Source organism: Pocillopora damicornis, chromosome 4, assembly GCF_964200805.1.
Source record: "Pocillopora damicornis chromosome 4, jaPocDami1.2, whole genome shotgun sequence".
NCBI lineage: Eukaryota > Metazoa > Cnidaria > Anthozoa > Scleractinia > Pocilloporidae > Pocillopora > Pocillopora damicornis.
Genome location: NC_142673.1, coordinates 11,266,955 through 11,294,632, shown reverse-complemented (window position 1 = coordinate 11,294,632; position 27,678 = coordinate 11,266,955). Strand labels below are relative to the sequence as shown.

General features: G+C 37.4%; 2 protein-coding genes, 1 long non-coding RNA gene and 1 pseudogene across 18 annotated transcripts; 1 reads left to right on the top strand and 3 right to left on the bottom strand.

Moving 5' to 3' along the window:
- The first annotated feature begins 390 nt into the window (after window positions 1-390).
- On the top strand, window positions 391-18,524 carry LOC113668483 (uncharacterized). 14 transcript variants are annotated; one of them, XR_016185835.1, is made up of 7 exons: window positions 6,712-7,039; window positions 8,517-8,734; window positions 8,911-9,107; window positions 9,527-9,598; window positions 10,122-10,669; window positions 11,457-11,581; window positions 17,118-18,524. It is a non-coding gene; the product is annotated as an uncharacterized LOC113668483 (long non-coding RNA). The 14 variants fall into 14 exon arrangements; XR_016185842.1 differs by lacking the exons at window positions 10,122-10,669; window positions 11,457-11,581 and adding an exon at window positions 391-491 and having other exon boundaries at window positions 8,436-8,734; XR_016185843.1 differs by lacking the exons at window positions 10,122-10,669; window positions 17,118-18,524 and adding an exon at window positions 391-491 and having other exon boundaries at window positions 8,436-8,734.
- On the bottom strand, window positions 2,899-5,809 carry LOC113668481 (paired box protein Pax-3-A). 3 transcript variants are annotated; one of them, XM_089203784.1, is made up of 5 exons: window positions 5,515-5,562; window positions 5,103-5,313; window positions 4,033-4,605; window positions 3,597-3,826; window positions 2,899-3,369 (listed from the first exon to the last, which is right to left on the bottom strand). In XM_089203784.1, exons 2-5 carry the CDS (start codon window positions 5,179-5,181, stop codon window positions 3,157-3,159), a joined length of 1,095 nt encoding a protein of 364 aa, XP_089059910.1. In that variant the 5' UTR covers window positions 5,182-5,313; window positions 5,515-5,562; the 3' UTR covers window positions 2,899-3,156. The 3 variants fall into 3 exon arrangements, with proteins under 3 accessions (XP_089059910.1, XP_027040178.2, XP_027040179.2); XM_027184377.2 differs by having other exon boundaries at window positions 5,103-5,809; XM_027184378.2 differs by lacking the exons at window positions 5,103-5,313; window positions 5,515-5,562 and adding an exon at window positions 4,826-5,098.
- On the bottom strand, window positions 8,009-12,688 carry LOC113668482 (paired box protein Pax-3-B). Its single transcript, XM_027184379.2, has 4 exons — window positions 12,556-12,688; window positions 11,611-12,126; window positions 9,045-9,244; window positions 8,009-8,698 (listed from the first exon to the last, which is right to left on the bottom strand). Exons 1-4 carry the CDS (start codon window positions 12,587-12,589, stop codon window positions 8,513-8,515), a joined length of 936 nt encoding a protein of 311 aa, XP_027040180.2. The 5' UTR covers window positions 12,590-12,688; the 3' UTR covers window positions 8,009-8,512.
- A 124-nt stretch (window positions 18,525-18,648) lies between the features above and the next one.
- Window positions 18,649-20,621, bottom strand: LOC149046805 (uncharacterized; annotated as a pseudogene).
- Window positions 20,622-27,678: the final 7,057 nt, after the last annotated feature.

The window sequence follows — 27,678 nt, the reverse complement described above, 5'->3', positions numbered from 1 at the left end:
CGCATATTACAGAGTGATAATTATTTTGTTTTGACGGGATAGTCTGTTGCACTTTGTATTATCCTGTAATTGTAAACCATTTGCTGTTCACGTGCGATTGAGTTAGCGTGACGTTCAATGGAACGCCCTAAGGGGCAATACAAACTAGGCTGCAAATGCAAATTTTATCTCTCTCGAGAGTTTCAAAGTCACGCGAACTCACTGAGGTCGGCTTCCGGTGATAGGAAAGCGATCGTGGCAGTCAGTAGAGTTTACGAAACATGAAAGCAAATCAGAACAGACAAAACACGCGACATTTGCTTTTTTTTTTTTTCTTTTTTCGTTTTTAGAGGGAGGGAGATTCGTTCTGAAATAATTGCAGAAATTGCGGGCTCAACGAATCTAATTATTGAATGTGGTTATAAAACATGACCCCGCGGTCGGAAGGAAAAGAAAAGTATACATGTTCTCTCAAGGTCACTGTCAGCGGAAATCACGACTTCCAAGTGACGGTATGTCAGAGGAACTATGTAAAAAATGTGGGGACGGTTTCTCAAAATATCATATCGTTCCTCTAAGTTTTATATCCAATTTCAAGTTTACGCGAAATCTTGTTAGAGAAAAGAATATTTTCCTTACGCAGAACCCCTAATGATATGCGGACGCTTGATGTTTAAGATGAAAAATTGATGAACCCAGGAAGTCTGATCTACATATTTCGCAATATTATTCACAATAGGCTCTAGCGCGTAGCGTGAAGTATGACTTCCTGTTACTTGTTAAGTTTCTTAAACGCCCCCTCATTCTGCCGATTCTACGCCAGATCTTCTCTATTCACTAAATTAATTAAACCAAGAAATAGTTTTATAATCCTTTAAACATCCGAAATAGTTAGTCTCGTAAATTTTTTCTTCGAATTTTAAGTTTACCTTTAAAAATTAACGCGAGAATGGTACAGGTGCAAGTTTGTAAACAATACCGTATAGCATGATATATTCCTCAGGAAGTTGAAGGTGGTTGAATCGATTGCGAAATGTGTTGACAACGATATTATTATCTTTGTCACTGAAATGAAACATTGTTGTTAACGTTGTTTAAGAGCTCCACAGACAATTATTAGCCGAGGTTTAAGTTGCCATTGTCATCAATGTTGATGACAATGTTGGAGGGCATACAAATTTAACTCTGTTCTTCAGGCGGAACTTACTTAATAACAGAAAAGTTTGTCTTCATTTGGCTTACATGGGTTCATTGGATACTCCACAAACCCATGTGACCCAGAACTGTCTTGATGCTTCTAGGAACTTGAAGTCCCTACTACCCAATAGACAGTGGTACAACCACTTCACCTTAAAACCTAAGGTTGGGTAAAATTATTGCACAAGAATGAAACGCAAAAGCAACGTCTGCCAGTGACCGCTTACTTTGCAGTCTAACAAGCCCGTTTACATTTTATTCAGGTATATTCCTCTCTTATTTCTTTATATTCGTGACGACTACATTTGTTTGCCGGTGACGTGGAGTATTTTCAGAACATCATTAGACAGCTGAACGTGACGGCTGGGCGTTAATTTGCAAATGTTTTTAGATATACCTAGTTTAAAAAACAACTGTTGTATGAACGTTGCCTAAATCTTCCTATTGTACCCTTAACGAAAACAAAGCGATTGCAAAAGTGTGTGGCGGTCATTAAAATGAGGTAGAAAAGAAAATCTCAGATCAGCGATCCCAGGCTTACCCGTCATTCGGATAAAGTTGTGTAGAGCAATGATCGAAATACTGAGTATAGATACAAACGGCTTTTTTAATCGTTCAAGAGTGCGTCTTGAGCAATGATTAGTGCAACTGACGTTTGTTTCAATAAGATCGGTGAAACGGTAAACGTTTGCTCTTTTATTAGTTTCTTTAGTATGGGGAAGTGAATAGCGCTAGTAGTGACTCGACCAAATTTCAGGGCTCGCTATTCTGGCAATCAAATTTTCGTTGCGGAGAGAACATAGAATAGTCGTGCGGCACATGGCAAATATAAGAAGAAAATATCGGCCTCAGCCGTAAGAGTACAACAGTGACGAGTGATGGCTGGTGTTACAAGGTACTTATGCATTTTTATTTTTGATTTTACCATCCGAGAAAATGAACGGTTTCCCAAGCACAACAAAAGGTGTCAAAAGTGAAATGTTTAGTACAATGAAGCCTTTCTAAAGAAATAAGCGTAAAAACCATATGCATTTTTAATATATACCTGTTCTGAATCATGAAAAAAAAAAGGAATGAGATGATGATACAGAGATTTCCAACCACTGTAAGTGTGTAAAAACCGTTGATGAGAGTGTGTAATCCTGACGTTGTATCCAACCGATTTCATCTACCTCAGTACAGACCTTACCAAATCCAGTAGTCTCAGAAAATTACAAGATCAGAAAATTATTGTTTGAAAAATACATCTTATCGACTACGATAATGAAGAAAGCATATCCTCTCCAAGATAAAATTGGTTAAAACTCTATTCTAGGGTTAAAGGAACCTCAAGTTGAACCAAATTGAAAGGAGTCCTGGAAAGTCTGCATTTTGGCACATTCCCGATAGGAAACCTCAAGAAGCAAACCTATTTTCGGCTGAACCTGGCGCGTTTCATTCGTTAGTGTGGTTGATATATTTACGATTGATTTATTAAGAAATAGGAGCTATAATCGTTTCCCTAAGGCTCGAAAAATAGATTATGTATATGGCTTTCGATAGCGAACCTAACCAGCACGCTGTCATCCTTGAGAATGCTTGTAATGTAGTTTCAAACGGACATAGAAAATTGGGATCAATGAGTATGGTGGGCAATAATCTAAATGAATGTATTTATAATATTTATTCAAAATGAATAAATTACTAAACCGTGAACTTTATTGACAATTTGGTACTGTAAAATTTGAGATCAAACGTTGAAAAGTTTATTATTTTCAAAAAGACATTAGGTAGATAAGGTATACAACTATGAAGTGAAAAGTGCAAACGTAAAACAAGTGTGAATTCTGTTTAATACAGGTTAACAAAATTCATCAGACGAACAGACTCTGTATGAGGTGACAAACTGTCAAATAAATGATACGAGTTCCGACCAGTATTGTTCCATGCAATATGGTAAGTTCGATGAAAAATTACAAAAATAAACATTAAAATTTTTAGCTAGCGCGAAGCTATTTGAAGTGGCTTGTAACAAATGTAGGGACAAACACGAGTCGCCTGAATATACGGCCCGTAACGTATCACAGGTACCACAGGATATGATGGATAGAAAATACCCGTCTTGGTCGTTGGTACTGCATTTACGTCCATCTTAACTTCTGCCCTATGAGATTTTTTTATTTTAGATTTGGAGCGATGGTTCGAAAACCAAACCTATAAAAAAATAGAAAAACTGTAATAAATATTTTGCTTTCAGATTACATCTCATACGGCGACAATTTTTCCGGCCATCCTTCCCCCCCCCCCCCCCCACCTCTCCTTTAACCTTCTTTAAAGATTGTGAGATTATATGTTTTAAGGAACCGATAAAAAGTGGTTATCTGGTCTTGCAAACCTTGTATCATATAGTTAAAATTGATTCAATAAGCAAGGTTTCTCACCTGAATCTTGGATTCACTTATACGAAGTCTCTCGGCAAGTTCCTCTCGTGTTAGAGCATCTGGATAGCGAGTTTTCTCAAAAGCTTTTGTGAGCTCTTCAATTTGGTCAGACGTAAACTTAGTTCTGTTTCTCCGCTGATACAACCTTACTGCATTATGGCCGTTGTTGTTGCAGTTATTGCTTGCTGGACTTGGTAAGTCATTTAGAACCGAATCGGTGACAGTGCATCCTAGAAAACATAAAACAAGTGGATGTTTCCTTAAGTTCAAGATTCTCTTTAAGTGATGTAGGATTCCAGAAGGCAAATATCTACTTCTATCGCAATAAGTATTAAATTGATGAATAATTTTACTTACCAAGGTCAACTACTTTGACAGAAGACAAATATCTACTTTTATCGCAATAAGTATTGAACTGATGAATGATATTGCTTACCAAGTTCAATCACTTTGGTAGTAATCATCTCTCCAGTGTCTACCTTTTCTTCGTGTGTTTCCCATTTCTCTTTTTCCATGAGGATATTGTCTATTGAAAAAACAGTAAAGTTCTTCCGGTGTTCGTTTTCTTTGGAGCAGTCCATTTCCACATCCTTGGCAGCAACAGGTGATATCTCAGTGTCACTGCCCGTGGATCTCACGCGTCGTAGCAACCTGCTAATCACGGTAAGAGGCGGCAACGTTTCTTTCGTACACAAACCATCGGCTACCAACTTTTCTTTAACTTCCCAAGAGAAGATTCCTGGCGCTGCGCGGCGATATTCTTCAATTTTGTTCCTCACTTCGGTGCTCACATCTCTCGATGTCTTTCTTTTAGCGCGCCCGGGCTCAAATGACCCAGTATCGTTGTACTTAGCAAGTAGCTTGCTGATGCAGCCATGTGAAACTTTCAGTTGGCGACTGATATCGCATGGGCGAATGCCGAGCTCAGCCATCTCGATAATTCGTTGGCGAACAGAGTTTGGAAGTGGCTTGCCGTTCACAAACACTCCACCTAATTGGTTTAGTTTACCTTGGAAGAAGATAAAACTTATCATTAAGAGGAAAAAAGATGAAAGATTTTGCGCACTTGGTTGGTTTGTATATTTGCGGAGATTTTACGCAATAATTACGATATGAAGTAGTACGGGGACAGAATATCGAAACTCAGACCGCCTTTAAAGCTTTCGGAAAAACCTCTTAATTTGTCACGTTCTCAACAAAAAGGTGCACAATTGTAGCATACTTAATACCTGATTTGAATAGTTCGCTCATCTTCTCCTTTCAAGAATTTTAGATGTGTCTCACGCGTACATTAGTTTGTTTTGGTTTATCTTTAAACGGCGACTGTGGTCCGCTAATATAACATATCGTGTCTAGGTGGATTCCGCATTGACGTCAAAGAATCATTCTATTTTAAGAGCCTTGTTTCTAAACATAGCCCTAAGAGACTATTTAAGATCACGTCCGCGAACTTATCAATTAGATTTGCGACAGCAGACTTCTATTAAATGACCTTTGATGACGTACTTCTATGCGTTATCGTCGACCAATTTAGTTCTCGCGTGACGACCTTTGCTATAGGCGTAGTCTCTGGTACTTGTGACATGTTTTTGTGTGTCCACGTGCTGTCAATTTCTCGTGTCGTCGGAACGTGTTATCTGCCTTGCAGGAATAACTCATGCACGGGTCCAAATGGTCTCTCTTTCGCAATAATCTTTGAGTGCTTTCTTTCACCTAACTAAACCAATAATGAGATTTCTATCGTTACTAACGTTAATATGACAATTTATTGATAAGATCATGTGACATGAAGGTAAGAATAAACGTAAAAACGTAATAAAGTATGAAGTATGCATCATACAATCTGTCGTTTCAAATCATTGTGTGGATCTTAAGTGTCACACCACGCGACATGTAACCTCTATCTTCATACACTTACCATATTTTAAATTATTTCTAACTTCTCTCATATTTTCAGGCTTTCAAAATAAAGTAGATCTAAAGTTTATCTTTTGGATATATTTAGTTGACTGATTCGCGTAACATGTAACAACGGAGCGGAAATCCGGATAACGTAAAGATCATGATACTTGAAAAGCAGCTGGAGCGAGACAACAATAATTGAAATTAAATTAACTGGTGCCTTAAGCTTTTGCAGTTGATCAGTCAACTCGCCTTCCTCTACAAGCCCTTACACTTCGTCGATAGTATTTACCAAGAACTTTAAGCCTGAACTCGCATTTTTATAAACCAACAACTCTGGTTGAGTGAAGACGTCTTTAGCCGCAGATAGGGATTTAAAATTGAAGACAAATGTTATTAGCTTACTCAAAATAAGCTCTTAAAATGCTGAAAAAAAATATATTCTTGATGATAACGAAGTATCAGTCAAACTTAGGCGGGGAAAGCGTAGCTTCTAAGATACACAGCTTTGAAACTTATGACCTTTTCGATGATAATTTGTATTATGAGTTTTTGCAGCATGTCGGTCATGCCGGTCACTGGCGGAAAATTCAACATCACTAACAGAAAATAATTGGCAAAAAAACCCCACGGCTTTCGGAAACTCGAACATTAGAATTGACAATGTAATCATGGTGTGTACACCATTTTACAGTGGAACAGTTATTGATTCGTGAACGTAAAAGTTTGCCTAATATATAATGTCAGTCATCACGCCCCTTCCCACCCCTTTATTACAACCATTCGACCTTATTCTTAATAGGTTGGTAATATTCACCAAAGCAACTTTAGTCTCTCAGTCTATAAAGATACATCTCTGGGAAACACAAAAGAATTTTAAAAAGCCTCATTCGTTGAACAATTGGGGTCAAATTCGATTTCCTGACTTGTTGAAAGATCTGTTGAGATTATGCAGAATAACAGCCATGTTGATGTCCGTCTAACGGTGTGAACGATTGTTTCTTTAACATTCAAAACTACTCTTACATGAAAATTAAATCCTGAAACATCGTCACTTTCTTCGGGAAGATATTATTGAATTTAGAGGGTCTTAGATTTTATGAGGCTAAAATCTTATCCATTGTTCGTAAGCAGTTCCTGCTGACCTGCAAGTCTGTGTCGCACTGCGGGGACAGTGTCTCGTATACAGGATCTGATTAATTTATATTTAAAGGTATACTGTTGGCAGAGGAGTGAGGGATAAAGGACCAAAGGAAGTACAAAGAAGGAGAGGAACAGTGGGCACATAAGACCAGAGAAACAGTGGGTACAGAACACTAGAGGAATAGTGGACAGAGAGACCAAAGGAACAGTGGAGCAGTGGAACAGGACCAGAGGAACAGTGGGTACAGTGGACCAGAGAAATAGTGACCACAGAGGACCAGAGGAACAATGGGTACAGTAGACCAGAAAAATAGTGACCACAGAGGACCAGAGGAACAAAGGGCATAGAGGATCAGAGGAAAAGTGGCTACAGAGAAACAGAGGAACAGTGAATACAGGTGAGCACAGGAACTAAGGGCACAGAGGATCAGAGGGAAAGATGCCAACATTCAAAAGCAACAACCAAAATTTTTTTTCAAACAACTTCGAACGGTCAGATAATGGATATCCCGGTGTTCCAAACTTCCACACTTACGCCTCAACCCCTGAATAAAGACAGAGGACAATTTCAATAATGATAAGGAGGTAAATGTGTTCGAATAGGCAAGAGCCAGCCTTGACTTCAAATTCAGGCGATCCTCTCAGTTGTGTTAAACTCAAAAGATTTGCATAATTCTTTAAATTCTACTGCATTTAGTCTTTTTTGAGAATGCACCATTAATAGCAACTAAACCTCTGGTATCTTTAACTGAACGTTTTTAAAGCTGCAAAGAGTTCCATGGGACATTTGAATTTTTTCAGCTTATATATTCGTTTCCATAAAATGTAATATTTAAACTAAGGTATACATTGTAATTTTCTCATTTTCAATCGTCATCATGTTTTGCAGAAAGGGATTTTACACATGTTTTGTTACCACAATTTGTTACATTTCTTGTTATTGACGGAAGGACGCATGGTAGATTTCACTATCGTAACTTTTCATAATATCACCAGATTTTTGGCTGAATTTGGACACGGTATGATCACCTAATCGTACATTTTTGGTATGTTTCGAAGGCATAACTAACTTCTTATACTGGCGCGTGGCAGTCGAGTCAAAATACCATACTGGTCTGATTCCCCGCCTAAGTGTAACAAAGAGGCACGATTTGTTATAATAAACAAATCTGATCAGTACCTCATGTGTGATTAAAGTACTAAATAGTGTGCAAAATCTGCATGCAATTTTCTTTTCTAGGGAATGTGGGAGAGGCTGAGAATTCGCTTGGAAAAATCCAAGATATTAGAAGATTTTCTGGGATCAATATTCAGGATGTTTTGGAGAGATTTTTAGAATATTTTTCGGGATTTTGAGTCTAAACCTGTTTTTGTTTCTGTTGTTCTTTACTTTTTATTACAATTCAGAACATTTAGAAGTTTTGGCAAAAATTTAGTAAATATCGTGTGAGGTGTTTGAAGCATATAAAAACGGACTTAGGAATGGCCGATACAACGGTCACTTCATGGCTCTTGCTTGCATCTGACCTTGAAGCCGTCTCTGCAATTTAGTGTTCAAAGCTCATGATGTCCAAGGAAATATGGATAACAAAAAAAAAAATTTGATGAGCCTTTTTATTTCTGATGTGCAGATTGAATTGAAAGCAAACTAGGTTATCCCTTGAGCGCTTGCTCGCTTACCACGCCCCTGAAAATTAAAACCGCATAACCTCGATTACTGCTTAATCGACAAATCTATGCATGTATAGAGACATTCTATCCTGGCATCGCAAATCCTATTTTTTTTTTTTTGAGGTATGGGAACGCGGCTCCCCGTTGTATAAATAAAAGCTCGCAGTCCAAGACTTAAAAAGAGCACCAATGGTTTTTGACTAGGTCCAGTATCCAGGTGGTGGAAAGAAAAATGTTGGAAAACTGGTCTCCATCACCCACGGGGCGCGAAGTGGCTGGCGGTATGTGTGACATGTGCAAACTGGGGCTGAAATGGATTGCCTTTGACTACCCTCATCACCAAAACGTTCTCTTCTTCCCTTCGCTCGGCGATTTGAGAACCATACCTGGAGGATGACAAATATGTTTAAATGTCTTATTAGGTAAGTAATGACAGTCCTACCTCGTTGAAAGAGTGAACATTTAAACAGAATTGTCCTTTGTTTTTCTTTTCTTAACTGAAACAATCGTTCAAACCCTTTCACATCCCAGTTGACTCTTTTTAATATATATCTAACTAAATAACCTCTTTCTCTAAAAAGTATTTCATTGATTTCAGAAGCCTGGATATAGCCCAGATGTATATCCGAGACCTGAGAGTTTATTAGAGCGCGAGATTAACCAATCAGAATTTACTTCCCAACATAGCGTTGTTACGCCTGATTCCTGACAGGATTTTCTTTCAGTTTTTACCTGGATTCTTGTCTCGTGGATTCCAAGCTGCTGAGCCAAAGTTTCGCGTTCCCATGAATTAGGGTACGGGTTCCTCTCAAATTCTAATTCCAGCTTTAGAAGTTGATTTTTTGTGTACTTTGCCCTCTTTCGGCGCTGTCGGCCAGATATTATACAATCCTTATCCAAATTTGAACCTGTAAGGTTGATTTGATTGAAGCCTGTGAAAAGACCGAGCATCCTTCAATACTATTCACAAGTTGAATTATCAGAAGCTTTGTTATAATCGTCGAATTTCTTTGAAAACCTTCTTCGAAAAAAAAAGTGAATTTGGATAAGAAACTTAAAATCTGATATTTTAATGGGGAAGTGAAAGGTGGCGTCAGAGGATCAACTGCGACAACCTCAATTTCACTATGCAAACAGTTAGTTTTTCTCACAAGAGGGAGAGAGAGAGCCCGGCGTAGACAAAAAGAATCATGTGCTTTGTCCTCTTTCGCCAGATGGACCAAGGTTGAACTATGCGTGAATGACTTGCCTCAATGAGAAGAGACTTCTATGTGACGTCATTATAGGTGAGATATCCGGGATAATAAAAAAACTGCGCATGTTTCCGCAGTTGTTGCGGTCTTACGTCGGAAAAGTTTTTAGATTTTTAGATGGTATCAAATAGTAAATCACTTATATATCTAATTTACAGCAATCGAACTGTAGAAAACGTTAAAAAGAGTAGATACCCAGATTATAACATTACCACATCATTCCTGTTCTTCCTGTTCATTCCCATAACAATTTTTTCTGAGCAAAGAAAATCGTACTTTTAATAAATTATGAGTGACGGATTACTGTCAAAAACTTGAAACAATGATGAATAATTCGCAAAAATATTCAATCCAGGTGCAAATTTTCAGCTTCCATCCCCAAGTCTCCAATTGTTTATTTTAATCAAGTCGGTGGCAAAGTTACTGTTTACTTATTCGGCAGAACATAATCTTTGAATTAATTTGATATAACCTTAAACATTCTCTCAAACAACAGTCAGAAAGCAAATCCCTTTAAAGTAATATTCAACTCAGATTAGCTATTTCACTTTCACAGCCTTTGCATGTATAACTCCAGAAAACTCTAAGTAAGGCCCACTTCAAACGTGGTTCGAACTTTTCAGACTTTTTATGGACCGAACCTTGCACAAATGCACCAAAAGTTTTCTGTAGGGAAAGAACTTAAAGCGAGGAATTTATTTTGGCTGAAAACGAATGTCACTGCGCTCGACCAATTTGAAAGTGAAATGAACTTGCCCGATGTGGCATCTGGCTAACATGGTTGAGAAGTTGAATCACTTATCGTTTCATGTGAATCACTGCACAAGCTAGGGATCTGCTGGTCCCCTTAGAAGACTTATGGCAGCTTATGTGGTTTGTAGATTTTGGAATATGTGAGAGAACACTGCGGCACACCTAGTGGAGCAGCTGCGATAGTGGACGAGGGAATTTCCATTCCTACAGGCAGAGGGTGTCATGATATGGTGATTTAGTTTGAAATACCATTCTGAATAAAGAGAAGTCCACGACTATCGCTACCAATGTAATGGTAAATTTTTACACCGAGAACGTACCAGAAAAATATACTTCGAGAAAATTTAACAGGTAAAGTGGGGCGGCGTAACGTGCAAAGTCTGATTCAAAATATTTACCGTCTGTAGCACAGAGCTTGGAGTGATTTTCGCGCTCACTTTTCAGTATAATATGTCTTACATAAACTTTTACTGTATTTCTTAAAGGCAAAATTCAAGGGGCCCTTTATACTTTTATTACCTAGTTTTCTCATATTATATCATCTTCGCATGAGCTCCTTAGAAGAACTCCTTAAGCTCATGATCATCGAGGCAGTCAAAGCGCTGTGATTTTTCTTTCTTTTGATTTTTTTTTCACTGGGCTCAATGTTGGGGGCGGGGGGAGACAACTTAACTAAGAATCAAACTGGGCGACTTTTCTAAATCTCCTTCACATCTGCATTTGAAATTACTTTACATGTTTTTCAAAAGTGTTTGATTTTTTTAAATTCTGCCGGGGAACACACGAAGCATTACGTCACAATCATATTTGAATACTCTCTCGATAATCTCATCTGAATTAGAACGCGCCTACCATCTTAAATATTTTAGAAGGAGGAATTTAGACGCTTCGAGGTTAGGTTATACGATTCTGCGTGGAATCAGAAATTCTTTATTTCATAGACAGATAAGTTCGTCGAAAAATGAAATATCAATTTTATTCAATATTTAGTTATACTCCAAATCTCAAGTTTTTGGTTGGCATGGGTATTGATATAAGACAGGCGATTAAAAATTGGATTATAAATTTATAATATCTTGACGAAAAAAATAAGAGCTAAAGGATTAATATCAGGAAATTTAAAATATCTTGATATCAGGGGAAGAGGATTTTTTACGACGCGGCTTGTGATTTGTAGCTCCTTCACGCCTCATAACCATATGCAACTCTCACTTAGTCAAGAGGAAATGGAAAGCATTGTTACACAGGCTGGTTACAACATCGGTAAGTAGAAGTGATCACTGTTCCCTTACCTTGCTTACGTGCATGCCCTTCCGTTCTTTGATTTAACGATTCACCATTTGAATGGGAAGTGTTGGTGTCGACAGCAGCAAACTCGCCCTCATTCGCACTGCATTCTCGTTTTCTGTTAGAGACTAGATTGATCATCTTGTGCTTGATAAGGCGGCTAATTGAACTTAGCGAAGGTAGATTCTCCCTATTGCACACGTTTTCACGCAATAGGCGATCACGCAGCTCCCAGGAGAAAATTCCTGGTTGTTCTCGCCTGTACTGCTCTATCTTCTGCTCCATTCGGAGAGTTATCACTCTTGGCCTTCCGACATTAGCACCTCCAGCATTAATTGATCCCGTTTTCTGATATTTTGATAGCAGCTTGCTGATACAACCATGGGTAATTTTTAGCCTTCGACTAATGTCGCAAGGACGAACTCCGCGTCGCGCCAATTCAACGATTTCTTCTCGGACTTCATTGGGTAGGGGCTTTCCGTTGATGTAAATACCGCCGAGTTGATTTACTCTCCCTGGACCTAATTAAGATACTTCAAATTTCAGTTGTCTTACTCTTGATACGGACAACTTGCCACACTGAGTTAAACTAAGGTCTTGATCCATGCGTGTAGACTGTTACTTGTTCTAAACCACTTTAAGGTTTCGTGACTAAAGTAAAAGGTATCAAGTTATCACGGGATGATCAATTTTTTTAAATAAGTGAGTTCAGTTCCATGATGCTTGAATCTACTGTTTGCGGAGGTTTCACGAGAAGACAATAGGTTTGGAAGGATTGATTAACGCCTAAGCTACGTTTAATTGCAATAAGTTAGTCCTGTCAATTGTTAAGAAAAACCTCAAACTCAACTTAAATAACATTACATACTCAGAAACTGGCGATTCATAAGGGTAGTGTTGTTGCTCAGATAACTATCAAACATGCAAAATAAAAATCAACATATATTTACCAGGCACGGGAACACAAAAATCCATAGTTTTCATAAACAGGAAGATCCGTTTTGATAACCGCACCTAACCTTTGAACGCAAGCAATCATTTTCGAACATATTTATGTTATACGGTGACTAGGCAACTGAACCGAGCCGCAAAAAACGCTATTTCTTCCACAATCGTTTAAAAGCTACGAGATATGTTTAAAACAAATTAAAGAGCTCTGTATGACAAAGTTATTTTCATTATTTCTTATTTTGACAAACAAAAGAGCAGTACGATCAATAGTTGCACACAGAGGAGTATGATTGAACGACTGTTTCTTAAACAAAAATAGTACACAAAAGCACACTTCAATACGCTAGAAATAATGATTTTATTTGAATACAGTCCAGTTCACTTCATTTTAGGATTTAAGGTGACCAAAACTACTTAAGAAGAACTGTTTATAGTTGCAAACCGTGTAATTGAATAATCTTGACGGAAACAAAGTACGAATTTGTTATTTCTTATTTCCAGTTTGACCCAAGCCCTCCAATTCCACTTGAGTGACATTTTTTTATCTAAAAAATTTCTCACTAACACTATGCCTTTTCAATTCTTCAAATCACTTAGGATGTAAATATTGGACTTGAATTAAAAGCGTCACTGTTCGTCACTTTCAAATATCTTTAACTACTTTAAGTTTAATGTGGTCGCAGATGGACCTTTTCCTTTGTTCCCAATAATTTGTTCTTTATCTCAAAACGAGTCTCACTGTTTCAATTTGCGTTTACTTACACTTCAGTTTGTTCTTAAGAGATCCATTCGACATTACGGTGCTTTAATGGCCATCGTATCGCTATATTCTATGTTATTATCTATGTAGTTATGTATAAGTTTTACCGAATAGCCTCAGGCTTTCGTTGTTATTTCTTATTTTTTCAACAGCTAGGATCAGTTTGAATGTCACAAGATTTTAATATTGTAGTAAGATTCAGGTTAAAATTTATTTCGTTTACCCTGGGTTTGGGGATAAATGTTAATTTCTCAGTTTTGTAATATACTTGTCTCCCGGTTTCTGCATAATCAGGGGCGTCTTGAACACCTATCGTGCAGTGTTTCTTTTTTTCTGCGACACATTGGAAGTCTTAAACTTGGTGTAAAAGAGTGGAAAAACAACGTTTTTGTGAACATTTTCCTTTACATCATTGCAAAACTACTTCGATGTGGTAAGATAAAGTGAAAGCTGCAATGAACTAATAAGTTTAACACTTCGTCCAAAGATCTCTAGCTAAATAATTAATCTTTTGAAAAAAATTTGAACATGTAGGTTTCGACGTATATCAGTTTTGACATTTTCCCCGATGACAAATGCAGTGCAATTATAACTTAATTGCTCACTTCTTAGATCGCTGCGACTGGGTGTCTATATTTGCAGCTTTCATTTATTTGTCTCATTGGTAGAATACAAAGAATTAACGGACAGATAAAGTGATCTGAACCATCGAATTAATACTGTGTAATTATCATTAAGATAATTTTTGTATTCCGCACCCATTCAAGTCCTTTGAAGTGACAGGTCTGGGCCATTGATTAAGTGGTCGTGTGGGCAGGTTACTGAGCCAACGGCTCCGGTCAACAATGCAAAACATGTGCGTCATCTTGTACAAAGTACCTATCTTTTGATTTTGAGCTAGAGCACGTTTATGAAGTTAATGACGTGGAGAAGACCCCTGAAGGCATATAATTACTTAAGGTGCAATGATGCTCCCTACTTTTTGTGTTTGAGCTCTTTCACCCCAAAAGGCAAGGCCAAACTTCATAGCAACATATTTTTCAGTGGTCAGAACACTTTATTAAACAAAACTAACGAAATGAAATTAGCGTCATTTCACAAAATAATTGTAAAACTCCTTTTCATCAGAATGAAAACTGAAAACGAGAGGCCTGAATGGGGACAAATTTACTTTTCTTTTTAAAAGCCCAATAGGAAGTCAGCCTATATCTATTTGATATTTATGTAGTGGAAGAATCAACAAATGATTTCTTTGTTAAATACGATCATTTATTCAATTTTTGAATTTACAGCCTGGGTTAAAAATGACTGATATTTTGAAGGTCAAAACTTACAGTATTTCCCCTATGGGGTTTAACCTAGGATCAATGAAAATGGTCGCCTTTTCAAGGTTATCATTTCGGAAAGAGAAAACAATTGATGAAAAGTGCAACATCGGCAACATAAACACATTATGATGTGGCTTTTCGTTGCTTGTTAAACCAGTAACGGCAAATTGCATTTTATTTCCGCCTTTCGTCTCACATTCTCGTAATTTCTTTGGCAAATTTTTTTGCAGTTTACAGTCTCGTTTCTAAACAAATTGAAAGCATCGACGTTCCCTCCCTTTCAGCTATGTGTCTAAGAAAGGCAAAAATTATAATTTGCAAGCTGACGAATAGATTAACGATACCGAGTACCACTTGCTCCTCTAAACACATCGAATCTTAAATTTACAATTCACAGACCAAAGAATTGAAATTACGAAATTGAGAATTAAACGAGACTTACCTGTAAGTTGAAGTTTGATGGTAATTCTATTGAGTCATCATGAGGTGCTGGAGATCACATGAGATTGCGCAATCCAATTCCCGAAATCAACTTTGAAGACGAACAGTGAATTGCACACTTTATATTGGGTGGGTTTATTTCATACGCAAATAAGGGTGGGCATTAGATCCCTAGGACCTCATGATGACTCAATAGAATTGCTATCATATTTCAAATTAGAGGTAAGTCTCGTTTAATTCTCAATTCTATTTCGTCATCATTCGGTACAGGGATTCTATGTGCGCAAAAACATTTTTTGGGATCACTTTCTGAAGGAGTTTAGACACCAGGCTCAATTAGGTAACCAAGCCTTCTGATGACATATGGACAATATTCTTCACTCACCTCTCCCGACTGGTTGAAGTGCCATTGGAGAGGGGACAGGGAAGGGAACATTTTTGTTCGGGAAAAAACAAATGGGAACTTATCTATTATTTTTTTGTAATTTTCGCGAGAAAGAATAATACCTTATCTCGCTGAGCTCCGTTCATATACGAATCTTCTGCCTTTGGCTAAAATACGCTTTCTTTGCTAATTCTAAACACTACTCATGGTCAAATGGAACCAAAGTGAAGAAGTGCACCTCATCGAGAACAGGTCTTGAAAAATTATTAAATGTAATTTTAGCGCGTCAAAATAGCGGTAACGTTGACATTGGTCTTGAAGACCAAATCCCAGCAGGCAAACAACATTAACCTTTCGTTGAACCATGTTATCTAACCAAGTACCTTATTTTAATGAACTACAAAATTTGTCATAAATGTAGTTAATTAGTTATTTATTTATTTAAGTGTAGCACTTATTTATTCTTGACATTCAGCTTATTTCGACTTTATGAGACAATTGGCATCAGTCATATTAAAATACGTATTTGACAACTTGATAATCTCGTCAGAAGGTCATAGGAAGTTGTACCTTAAAAGAAGCTAAGAGTAAAATCTTTAAGACCTTTTCACTGTTTATAGCAGTAAATTTATATTATCCCTGGAAGCTTTGCACGTCCTAGTTATTTGCTCGATTATTTTTTTGTCGCTGTTATGTTGCGCATCCATTTGAAGTGTGCGTATATGAGTGCTCAGGGTGCAGAGTGAAAATAGTACGCAAACCTAATAATTTCGACCCCTCCCCCCCAGCCCTTCCCTCTAAAAAAAATTAATAGTTTCTGGACCATATTGACTTGAAATTTTACACTTGGTAATTCCTAAATTGACTGATGCCTCACACAAGAGAAAATTATTTCCATATTATAACTGTGGACCACCGAGGCCTTGCATTAATAAAAAGGCTATTCTGATATGTTCCACTGATTACTATAGGTCAGATGTGTTTGCAGCAAAGGATGAAGAAAATTTATTATTATTATTATTATTGTCATTATTATTATCATCATCATCATTATTGTTATTGTGTTACATACTCTTAAACAAATTTGAAACTTTATCACTCCCCTCCCCCAAAGCAGCTGCATGTACACATTACAGGGCCTTTTTTTAAAGTCCTCTCTGTTTAATGCCTCAAGGCTTGCTGGTTTGGCAGTCAGTGGAAAAGTAATAAAAGAATTACATTTAGTTGGATTTAAATGATAATAATTAAGATCTAAATATAGATTCTAACTGTACTGACTCAGGATACAAAAACAAGACATTTATTGTATTATATCAGGTGTCTTCATGCAAATGAGCCAAGAGAGCTTTTTTTTGTTGTTGTTGTTTAGTACATAATCATAGAAAGCCCCATATTTTGTAGCTGTAAGTCATAGAGTGAAACTCAGTAGTTTAACTATATTCAATAGACCTTAATGCAGTTTTCAACACCAACTTGATGGGTTGGTGGGCAGGCGTGACCATGCAGTATTTGTATGAGAATCCAATGTCAAGTAATTTTTGAGAAAATTCTGTTATGATAAAAAATACCAGTAATATTGCAAACTTAATCAACAGTTACACATGTTATAGGAAAGGATTCTTTTGTAAAAAACTTTTCTTCTTGCAGACTAAAGTTTCCTGAAAGAAAATAACAGATAATGTATGGAAAATCCACTTCAACCAACAGGGTAAATTCAAGGACAGGTACAGCCATAGCCACTATGAAGCAAGCATCCTTACCACTCCCAAAATGCATTATGAGCTGCTCCAGATGTCCAGGTGGTCCAGGGAACAATTTAAACATTAATACAGTTTTGTCTATTTAGATTAATTATTGCTAAGTACATCATTTCACAACAATTTACTTTAACAAGTCAGGTATATATATAATTAATAACACAAAAGCAAATTCTTTCTGGTTTTATTGCTAATAGAGATATCAAATCAAGAAAGTATAAGCTTTTTTATGACAAGTCAAATTTTAGCTGAAGGCTTTTCGAGTTATTAATTTGACAATAAAAATCAAAAACAAGCTAAAATTCCAAGATAATTTACATAATGTTTAGATTGATCCTCAGACCACTGACCCCTAGTTGATATGGAATTAAGAACTCCTCCCTGCCAGTCAGAAAGGCGTCTGAATGAATTGTTACTTGGGGTGTACCATGGGTTGCAGTGTTACATGAGGTGGTGATATTTTCAGTCCACCATAGAAGATCAGATCTTGCCATATCTGAAAGAGTCATGATGGCTTTAAAATTGCCTTTATTTTGTTTTAAGGTTTTAACCTTGTCTCTAGTTCAAGTTGACTATAATATAGGGGACCATACCATACCCCAGGGAAGCTTGCTACCATAAGATCAATCACCTCAGAGACAGTCTAAATGGTGGGAGAGAGGTTATGGTACAAGCCAACTGCTTTTAATTTGATCTTTGTGGCTTTTGTGGGTGTCAGAGAAACTTTCATTTCAACAGAGTTTAGTGTGAAACCCATAAGATTAATATACTGACAAGGAACAAGAACTGATTTTTCTCTGTTAAGTGTAAGGCCCAAATTTGTGAATAGCTTGATTGTTTGCATCACAATCCTGAAAAGTGTTCCCTTTGAGATAAGTATCATCTATATAGTCCACATTCTCAAAACCTTTGGAGTGCAAGGTTGAGTATGCTGGCTTCATTAATTTTGTGAATATTCTCAGAGCACTACTCAATCCATTGGGAAGACAAGTAAACTGAAAAAAGTGGTTCTTCTCTTTGAACCAAAGATATTTTCTATGATTTGGGTCTATAGACCCAGAATAGTAGGCATCATTTAAATCTATGTTAGCCATGTAACAGTTAGGGCTCATTAGAGTGATGGCACTTCTTAGTTTTTCTTTTTTGAAATGGTGATATTGCACAGATTGATTTAGATATTTCAGACTGAGAATCAGTTGATATGAGCCATCTTTCTTCAGCCAAATAAAAATGTTGGATATGTATTCTTCAGAATGTGTTGTTTTCTCAATAAATCCTGTTTCTAAAAACTTTGCAATTTGATTGTCAATAGGTGCCTTAGTTACATTGAAATTGTATTCTCTAGGAATGATGGTTTGCTGGGGATAGTTACAATACTCAATTTTGACCCCTTTACAAAACTAAGTATAAAATAGTCAGAGGTTATAGTTTGTCATGCAGGTAGAAAATGTTTTAATATACCAGCAACAAATGATATGCTATATGCATTGGCATGATCATTATCATTATTAAGACTCACCTGCAAATTTAGGTTTAGGTTAAGGCTTAGCAGCAGTTATTGTTGTTGTTTGCGTCTCCCCTTCCATTTGGGGTCTAGAGAAGATCTCTCCCCAGCCCTAAGTTTTCCATTAAAAAGGCTTCTGATTCTGGTGGTTCTGGCAATAAGAGAAATTTGATCTCCCTTGCTGCTTGTGGTGATATCCTGTCTGTTTGGATGAAACTTTGACACCCACTTTCTTTGTTTCAGAAATTTCAGTCACTGACTTTGGTAAGTCATCTCCAAATAGCATTTTAGTCACAGGAGTTTGAGCACTGCAAAGTTGCTTGAATTTATCATTTAAGTCAGGTTGTATAAGCTCATGATGCTTGATATTGACCTCAATTATAGAGTGTCCCAAAAGAGCTAGAGAATCTGATGAGGGCTGAAGAAAATCTGAGATATCCCCTTCAAACACTGCTTTGGAGTTTGATTTTAACTCCAGCAATTTATCAGATATTTTGATAATAGGGATCATAGTCTTCAGAAGAGTTGACTTGACTGGACCTGGTATTTGCTCTAATGTTACTCCAGAAATCCGGATTCACTCTTGTGTTTATCAAATTTTCACAGTTTTCTGGTCTGTTATACTTTTCGTGCTTTTTTTTTTTTGTCCTCAGCGAGACTGGTTTTTAACTCGCGAATTGCGCATGCGCAAGAGCGAGTTGTAGATACGATGTGGGGAATGGCACTCGCTCGCTCGCTCGCTCGATTGGACGATTCCTGTAAACTTTTTTTTCGATCTTAGGCTTTTGAGTGCATTTTATAGTTTTTGGCGAGCAAAAAACAAACGAAATGGTGACCTTTGTTGCTAAGAATAGTGGTGGGGTGACAAAGAAGCCAATGATAATCTTAAAGGAGTTTTTTTTTTTCGTTTTGGTTTCAACAAGCGGCGCCAGCGACTGGCAGGCATGCAAGGATTCACAATGAAATAACAGAACAACCTTCGTTTTTCATAAAATTGTAATTTACAATCCTTGAACTTGAAAACAATCCGAAGATTCATTGAAAATATCCTTTACTGCGAAGCGCTCGGAGTTTACAGATGTTCAAAAACTTTTTCTGCTACGGCGTGAGATTGAGGACAAAATCGATCATTACGTACGCTTCGTATCGTGTGTTTTTCCTGTGTGAAGCAACAGAAGATGCCGGCGACTAACGAAATTACAAGTTAACACGAAAATCAAATAACACCTAAACAAACAATTTTAGCTACCGATTTTCAGTGATTATATATTAAGTTATACACCGCAAAATTGATAAATAGGCCTGAAATGAAATTCTATCTTGTTATTGATTCAGTACGTTGCCTAGCACGTGACTAAAATCTACCCAGGCGGAGATCCAAAATGACGGTGGCAGTCTTGGCTTAGTTATACCACTCAAAACTCGTTCCCGTTTGTCTCATTTGATAAAGAGGGAATCGTTAATGTCCTCATTAAGACAGTATTGCCTTGATTTTGTAATATTTACAATGATAGAGAGTAAATTTCACTTTTTACCCACATTTAACTCCAACCTTTTCTTTTGAACCAGAAACAGAAATGATAGACGTTTAAAACACATGACATCATCCACCCTTGTCAATTGCAATAGCATGATCATTTCATTTGTAATGCCTTCTTATCCCAACGTTACTTTATTTCTTTGCTACATTAGCGAACACTGAACTACTGTTCGTACTCTAGATATGACAATCAACCACAAAATTCCCTAAACCAGATAACATTAAACATAATCCAAAAATTCATGTGTCAATTCACGAGTTTGCTCACAGAGCACTTTGATTACCCTCTTGTCAACAAGCAAAGCTAATTTAGCATTCGCCGGTTACCTTTCTTGAAGGGTCGCTCGCATTTAGAAGTTCCTTAACTTTCCCTGGAAATATCAAGCGGTTTTTCCCCCGTTTCAGTTGTGGATTCCTCGTCGCTTTCCTGGTCCGAATCACTCATTTCGTCTCTTTTCCTCTTACGAGAAGTTTTATTTCAAGTGAAAGTTTTCAATGCAGATTTCATAGTTGAAATCATGTCATTCATAGAAGATGGCGACTGTTGTTGAAGGTCCTTCAGTTCCTTCAAACCTTACAAAACACGAGAGGATTGCCCTGTGGACATCACACTCGAGCAAGTCACCACATTTTTAGCAGTACTTTTACTCGCTACCGTATTCCTATTGACGGCCTTCCCGGTAGCAACTGTTTCTCCTTTCAGTTCAGGAATTTTCTTACTGTCCCTTGTCGTAATCTGTGAGTTCAGGATATCATCTGTTCAATATCCGTTCTTTTCGTCCAAGAGTCTTTTCGTCTAAAGTCTAAGGTCCATTCGTCCAATATCAAGTCTTTTCGTCAAAGATATAACATTTTTTTAAAATTAAGTTGTAACGTAATATATTTTATTAAATAGTGACAAAAATAAAGACTTGCTGTTTAATTCGCGCGAAAGAAATGGGAATATTAGGCTTGTTGTTAAGCGTCTATTACCTTCACTGTTGTTGATTTAGTTTGCATTTTGTTTTAATGCACAGGTTTAACAGTTCCAGTCACAGACAATTCTGCTTATCCTCCTGCAACTCCAGCTGATTTTGATGTTAAGTGTATTATAGTGGCAGTTTACATAACACTGACACATTTCCTTCTCATAATGTCCTGAGCTATGTTTTCCTTTTTTTTTTTTTTTTTTCCTTTTTTGCAATGTTAGTAGTTTACTGGTCTCTTTAATTAAATTGCTGATTTTCTTTGTCACAGAAACACCAGAGGAGCCAATGGACGTCAGCATGGAAGACAGCATCAGATCTACGGGTGGGTAAATCTATTACAACTCCATACATTTTTAAGTAATATGGCATTGAGGGATATTAGCGATTAAATGCACCAGATATATTGTTATATGAGGACTGAATAACTTATAACTGCAATTATGTTATTTTAACAAGTGATAACTTAATTAAATATGTTCTTATATAATACAATGATATCCTAATTCTATCCATTCTATCTTTTTCATAAGCAATCCTTGAAGATCCATCACCTGAGGGCTGTCAGCCAACATTCGAGCCCCAATCCTTTGAAGTGGTTCAAGATGCCTCTAAAAGGGTCGGTGACATCCTTTTGAACAGCCGTGAGTACAGCTACACAAATAAGTATTCTGGCAAAAGTGGTATTAACTGGCATTGCACTAAAAGAGGAAAGGTAAGTATCTCCTATAAATAAGATACTTAATAAGATGATGTTTGCAATGTGTTTCAGTTCTCTTGACATGTCTTTAAGTTTCGAATTTCATAAATGGTATTATTAGATCTGAAGTGTGGACGTCTTGTATTCTGAAGCATACACCTTTATTGATATCTGACGGGCTATACCAGCAACTAAACTACTCGCTAGATCTAGTTACAAGTTCGGCTTTTATAGGTAAAGTTGAGGATCTAGAACGTTCCGCAACATCATAATAGATTCTATTTATATATCGATTCAGGGATGACTCAGCATGACACAGCTACTTCTTAAACATTCTTGAAGGTCACACTACAAGATCATTGATAGTATACAAACTGTGGTATACCTGTCGACCGGTATTCCAAATAAAGTAGAATCAAAAAATGGATTTTTATGAAATAATTGTTGTTATATAGGTCGCTTCATGCAAAGCTCATGTCAAGCAATGTGGTGCTGAATTTGTGATTGGCCCTATAAACCACAACCATGAACCAAAAACTGGATTTTTAATGGCAGCTAAAATTAGCAAGGAAGTCAACAAACGTGCGATGGAAGATGTGTTTACATCTGCATCAGTAATTATCATAGAGGTATTATATTACTTTCATCTTATCTCATTCCATCTTATGCCCCTATCTTAGATAAGTTCAAAACTTATCTAACTTTAACTTATCTTGATAAGGTCATGTTGGAGAACATGAACCAGGGACCCTGTAGTGCTCTTCCCAAAGTGGACTACATGGCCTGGACTGCCAACAAGGGCTGTCAAAAAAGTAGACCTAAATATCCAAACGACTTTGACTTTGAGATTGCAGAACACATACTAGATGATTTCCTTCTTGGAGATGTAATGTACAAAGATTGGCACCATTTCTGCTTTTAGGTAATGGAGAGAGTCATTGAAATACTGCCAACGGAAGAACAAGTCAAAGAGAGTGGTGCTCGACTTCGAGGCAGCAACATGGAAGTCGGGTTTTACTTGGTGTGAAGCTGAAGGGATGTGCCTTCCACTGGAGCCAGGCTGTTTTCCGCAAGGTAAATGCTTATTATTATCATTATCATGGTTACTATTGCTAATCTAGAGGACTTGCAAGGATACTGTTATTCACACACTAATGTGCATTGATTGTAGTACATTCTGAGAGGTTTCTTCTGAGATCTCTAATAAGTGTCTTTTTTTTTCTTTTGTCAGATCCAGTTCTTTGGTCTTGTAAGAGATTATCAAGACCATGCAGTCCACCTCTTTCTCAAGAAATTGATGGCACTCCCCTACCTACCATCAGAATACACTGTTCCAGTATTCAATTCCCTGAGGAACGAAAACAACGACCCGTAATAGAGGAGCTTATGACCTATGTACACAGTACATGAATTGAAAGTACCAATTGGAAGCCATCTGCCTGGTCGGTGTTTAGAAGGTTTGTTACCCTCAGTTTAATATAAGAGTGTTTATGAAATCATAGAAACGTTTTGCAACTACTTTGACAAGTATATAAATTAAAAATTAATCATCTCCCATTCTACCTCCTACACAATGAGGCCATATTGACAAAGCTACAAGACTGGTTTCGGAGGAGAAGCTAACAAGAATGCAAAGGCAAAAAGATCTAAACTTGCAAGCCAACATCTTCCGCTTATGGGACCAATTCGACAACAATTAAATTGATGAGTTTCAACTTATACAAGGCTGTGCATGCTTCTCGGTGCCAGCGATTAATAATTGATTGGGACCGACCTCCAGAGCGGACGGACGCAACTTTTTAATGTCTGCGAGTCTTTCGCTCAAAATGGCTTAAGAACTTCTCCAGACGCCAAAAGCACTAATTATGTCAGACCAAATGGGGAACAAAGTTCCAGAGACAGGTTGAAAGAGGGCCAGGAGAAAAGATCAGGCTCGCAAACCGAAGATAATGAAAGCTGCGGCGGTTGTCGCAATAGGGCCAACACTATAACCGAGATGAACCGTAAACTTGACCTGGTTCTGGCGCGGATGGAAGAAATTGACGAGACTAAAGAAAAGCAAAAGCAGTTGGAAAAAAGAGCTGGAAAAAAGCCTCGAGTTCGCTCACGAGTCTATCAAAACTTTGACTGTACAAGTTGAGGCTCAAGCAAAGACGATTTCTGAGCTGGAGAAAGGTGTGAACAACTTGACAAAAAGTGCCAGCTTTGAGAAGGAACGCGCAATAAAATTAGAGAGCCACAGTCGGAGAAATAATTTGATACTTTTTGGTACTCCTGAAGAAGTGAATGAAACAAGCGCCAAGACCGAGTCGCTGCTTTACTCTTTTCTAGGAGACGAACTGAAGTTGAAAGAAGACGACATCGACGGAATTTCAATAGAACATGCACATCGACTTGGTAAACGAAATGCAAATGATGAGAAGCCCGATCAAAGCAAAGTTTAGTTTCTATAAGAATAAAGGATTCATACTATCCAACGCCCGTATTCTCGCTGGAGCAGTTTTCGGAATTTTACAAGATTTCTCCCGAGAGATTGTAGAAATACTAAGAGGCCTAGTGAAAGTCTTAAAAGAAGCAAAGAAAGAGGGGAGCGACGCCAAATTGGTCTATGACAAACTATACATCAACGGTCAGAAATACATACCACGATCATGAACAGACAACTTTACTAATAACAAGAAAAATCTTATGACAAGAGGCTCGACATTTCTCCACCGAAAGACGTGCTTTGGCTTGCCTTGGAGACCTTCTCAATCAAAGTATGTCTTTTAAGGTTAATGTAATTGGTGTTGTTATAGATGCATATTTGTTTAGCCATGTTTATATTTATTTTGTGTTCCTATTTTGGTGTTCAGGGTATCTAGTGGGAAAGTCTTTTATGTATGAAACCCAACTAATTTAGTTAAGTTTCAGTAGAGCTTGCAATATCTAACATAACTATTTCATCCCTTAACGTACGAGGCTTGGACAATAACGAAAAACGAAGAGAATTTTTCAGTGGTTAAGAAAGAAAAAGTTTTCTAAGTACATGCTGCAAGAGGTTCATTGTACCGAAAGGTCCTTTGAGACTTGGGGCCGCTGAATGGGGTTATAAAGCATTTTTCAGTGGCCTTGCAAGTAACAAAGCAGGTGTCGCTATCTTTTTCAATAACAACTTTACCTTCAAGGTTTTGAGGCAAATATGTGATAAGGAAGGAGGGTACATTATTGATTTAGAAGTCGATGAGCTAATCTTAACCATCTGTAATATTTATGCACCTAACAAAGACGACCCTATTTTCTTTCAAAATGTACGTGAACAAATGATAATGTTTAGGTGGGAGGAAATTATTCTTGGGGGAGATTTTAATCTTGTTCTGGATGTCACAAAAGACAAAAAGGGTGGGAAATTAACGATGCGCCGAAATTCCTTGAAAGTGATTAAAAATATTCGAGATAATCTTGATCTGACCGATATATAGCGGGACTTAAACCCAGAGGGGATAAGATACACACGGAGAAAAAAAAAACCTGAAATACATTGTTCGTTAGATTTTTTCCTTGTCAGTGTAAGTCTCGCCGGAAGAATTTTACAAGCTGACATCCTTCTCGACTATAAAACGGACCATTCTTTGTGCAACATCGCTATTAATTACCAGACCCATCCCAGAGGACCAGGCCTTTGGAAATTAAACTCATCACAATTGGGTGAAATGGATTACGTAAACAATATTAAATCGACAACTCTTGAAACAGTCAACCGTGACAAAAGTGAAAATAACGAAAAAGTAGACGAAGCGTTGTTATGGGAAATGATTAAGCTTCAAATTAGAGATACTTCAATCAAAGACTCAAAGGTGAAAACAAAGAAAATGAAGAACAAGGCAACCCATATTGAAAATGATATAGCCGCTCTCGAAAGGCAGTTGGAGAACTGTATAAACAACGACAAAGAAGCTCTTGCTGAACAACGGAGGGTGAAGAAAAGGGAATTAGAGAGCATTACTGAGTACAAAACAAAAGGAGCCATAATTGGATCCTAAGCGAGATGGTATACTGAAGGTGAGAAAAATAACAAATATTTCCTGGGCCTTGAAAATCGCCACTGCAAAAAAAAAAAAGACAATCATGCAAATCAGGGCAAAGGATGGAGCAAATCTTACCAATGACTCAGATATTCTGAGAGAGTGTAACTCCTTTTACAGTGATCTTTACACAACCAAAAGTACCAAAATAATAGAACATTTGGAAAAACGTTTTTTGGCTATGAACATCACAAACTCAACGAAATGGATAAGAAAAAATGCGAGGGTCTCTTGACTGAAAAAGAATGTCTAGAAGCTTTCAAGTCAATGGAATCCGGTAAATCGGCTGTTACATTCTCCCTGCCGAATTTTATAAAGTTTTCTGGAAAGATATATCTCCTTTCCTCACAAGTTCCCTTAATAGAAGCTATCAAAAAGGAAAACTAGCCATAACTCAGAGGAAGGGTATCATTTCTTTGATCCCGAAAAAGACAAAGCATTAAACGAATTGAAGAATTGGAGGCCCTTAACCCTACTTAGCTGCGATTACAAAATTGCATCAAAAGCTTCTCGTCTCAAGTTTGAGTTGTCGGATCTAATAAATCACGATCAGACCGGTTTTCTGAAAGGCCGTTGTATTGCAGAAAATATTTGTTTGATCAATAATGTTATTTCCTATACCCACCTGAAAGATATTCCTGGATTACTCCTGTTCATCGACTTTGAAAAAGCATTCGTTACTATTGAATGGACTTTCTTGCGGAAAGCGCTAGAGCATTTTGGTTTTGGTTCCTCTTTAATTAATTGGATTAATTTATTTTACTCTGATATCCAAAGCTGCATAATGAATAATGGATGGTCGGGGAGTTTCTTTAGCTTAGGTAGAGGTGTAAGGCAGGGCTGCCTGCTCTCGCCTCACCTATTTATTCTCTTTGTCGAGGTGTTAGCTATAGCTATTCGTGGAGGCAATGAGATAAAAGGTCAGTATGCGGACGACACCACGATGATATTAGATGGTTCACAAGCGTCACTTGAGAGGTCTTTCGCTTTGTTAGACAGTTTCGGTCAACTATCTGGCTTGCGAGTTAACCGCGGAAAAACCGAAGTTCTCTGGATAGGATCAAAGAAAGGGTCAAATTAAATTATGTGCCCACAAAAAAACTTGAAATGAGTGGATGGTAAAGTCAAGGCTTTAGGTGTTTGGTTTTGTACGGACCAAAAGGAAGAAATGAAAATGAACTACAAAGACAAGGTTCACAAAGCTGAAGATATTCTCAACAATTGACAAAACAAGAGATTAACGCTTTCTAGAAAGATTACAATTATAAAGACGTGGCTGCATCCCAATTGGTCTACATTTTGTCCTCATTACGTACATGTTTTAAATCGTTAAAAGAAATAAATGATTTGCTTTTCAAATTTCTCTCGGATGGAAAAAGGGACAAAATCAAATGGCCTGAAATGATTGCTGACTATGGCGATGGTGGTCAAAAAATGTTGGACATCATAGCATTCAGTAAGTCTTTAAAGATTGCGTGAGTAGTAAAGTATATTTCTGATGATTGTGAATCCAAATGGAAAAACTTGGGGGATTTCTTTCTGTCAAAATGGGAAGGAAATTAGTTTTTCATGGGAATTTGGAAAAAAATACGCTACCAAACATGATATCAAGGAGGACTTCCTCCGAGAACTTATCGAAATCTGGATTTCCTCTCCAAACACGACTTTGTAGTAGTAG

Excerpts from the sequence above, each read along its gene's own strand:
- LOC113668481 (XM_027184377.2), bottom strand. The coding sequence starts at position 5,181 with ATGTCACAAGTACCAGAGACTACGCCTATAGCAAAGGTCGTCACGCGA. Across the intron at positions 4,606-5,102 it reads GTCGACGATAACGCATAGAA|GTAAACTAAACCAATTAGGT; the intron begins GTACGTCATCAA and ends TCTTCTTCCAAG. Across the intron at positions 3,827-4,032 it reads TACCAAAGTGATTGAACTTG|GATGCACTGTCACCGATTCG; the intron begins GTAAGCAATATC and ends TATGTTTTCTAG.
- LOC113668482 (XM_027184379.2), bottom strand. The coding sequence starts at position 12,589 with ATGAAAACTATGGATTTTTGTGTTCCCGTGCCTG. Across the intron at positions 9,245-11,610 it reads AGGGCATGCACGTAAGCAAG|GCTTCAATCAAATCAACCTT; the intron begins GTAAGGGAACAG and ends GTCTTTTCACAG. Across the intron at positions 8,699-9,044 it reads TCCACGAGACAAGAATCCAG|GTATGGTTCTCAAATCGCCG; the intron begins GTAAAAACTGAA and ends GTCATCCTCCAG.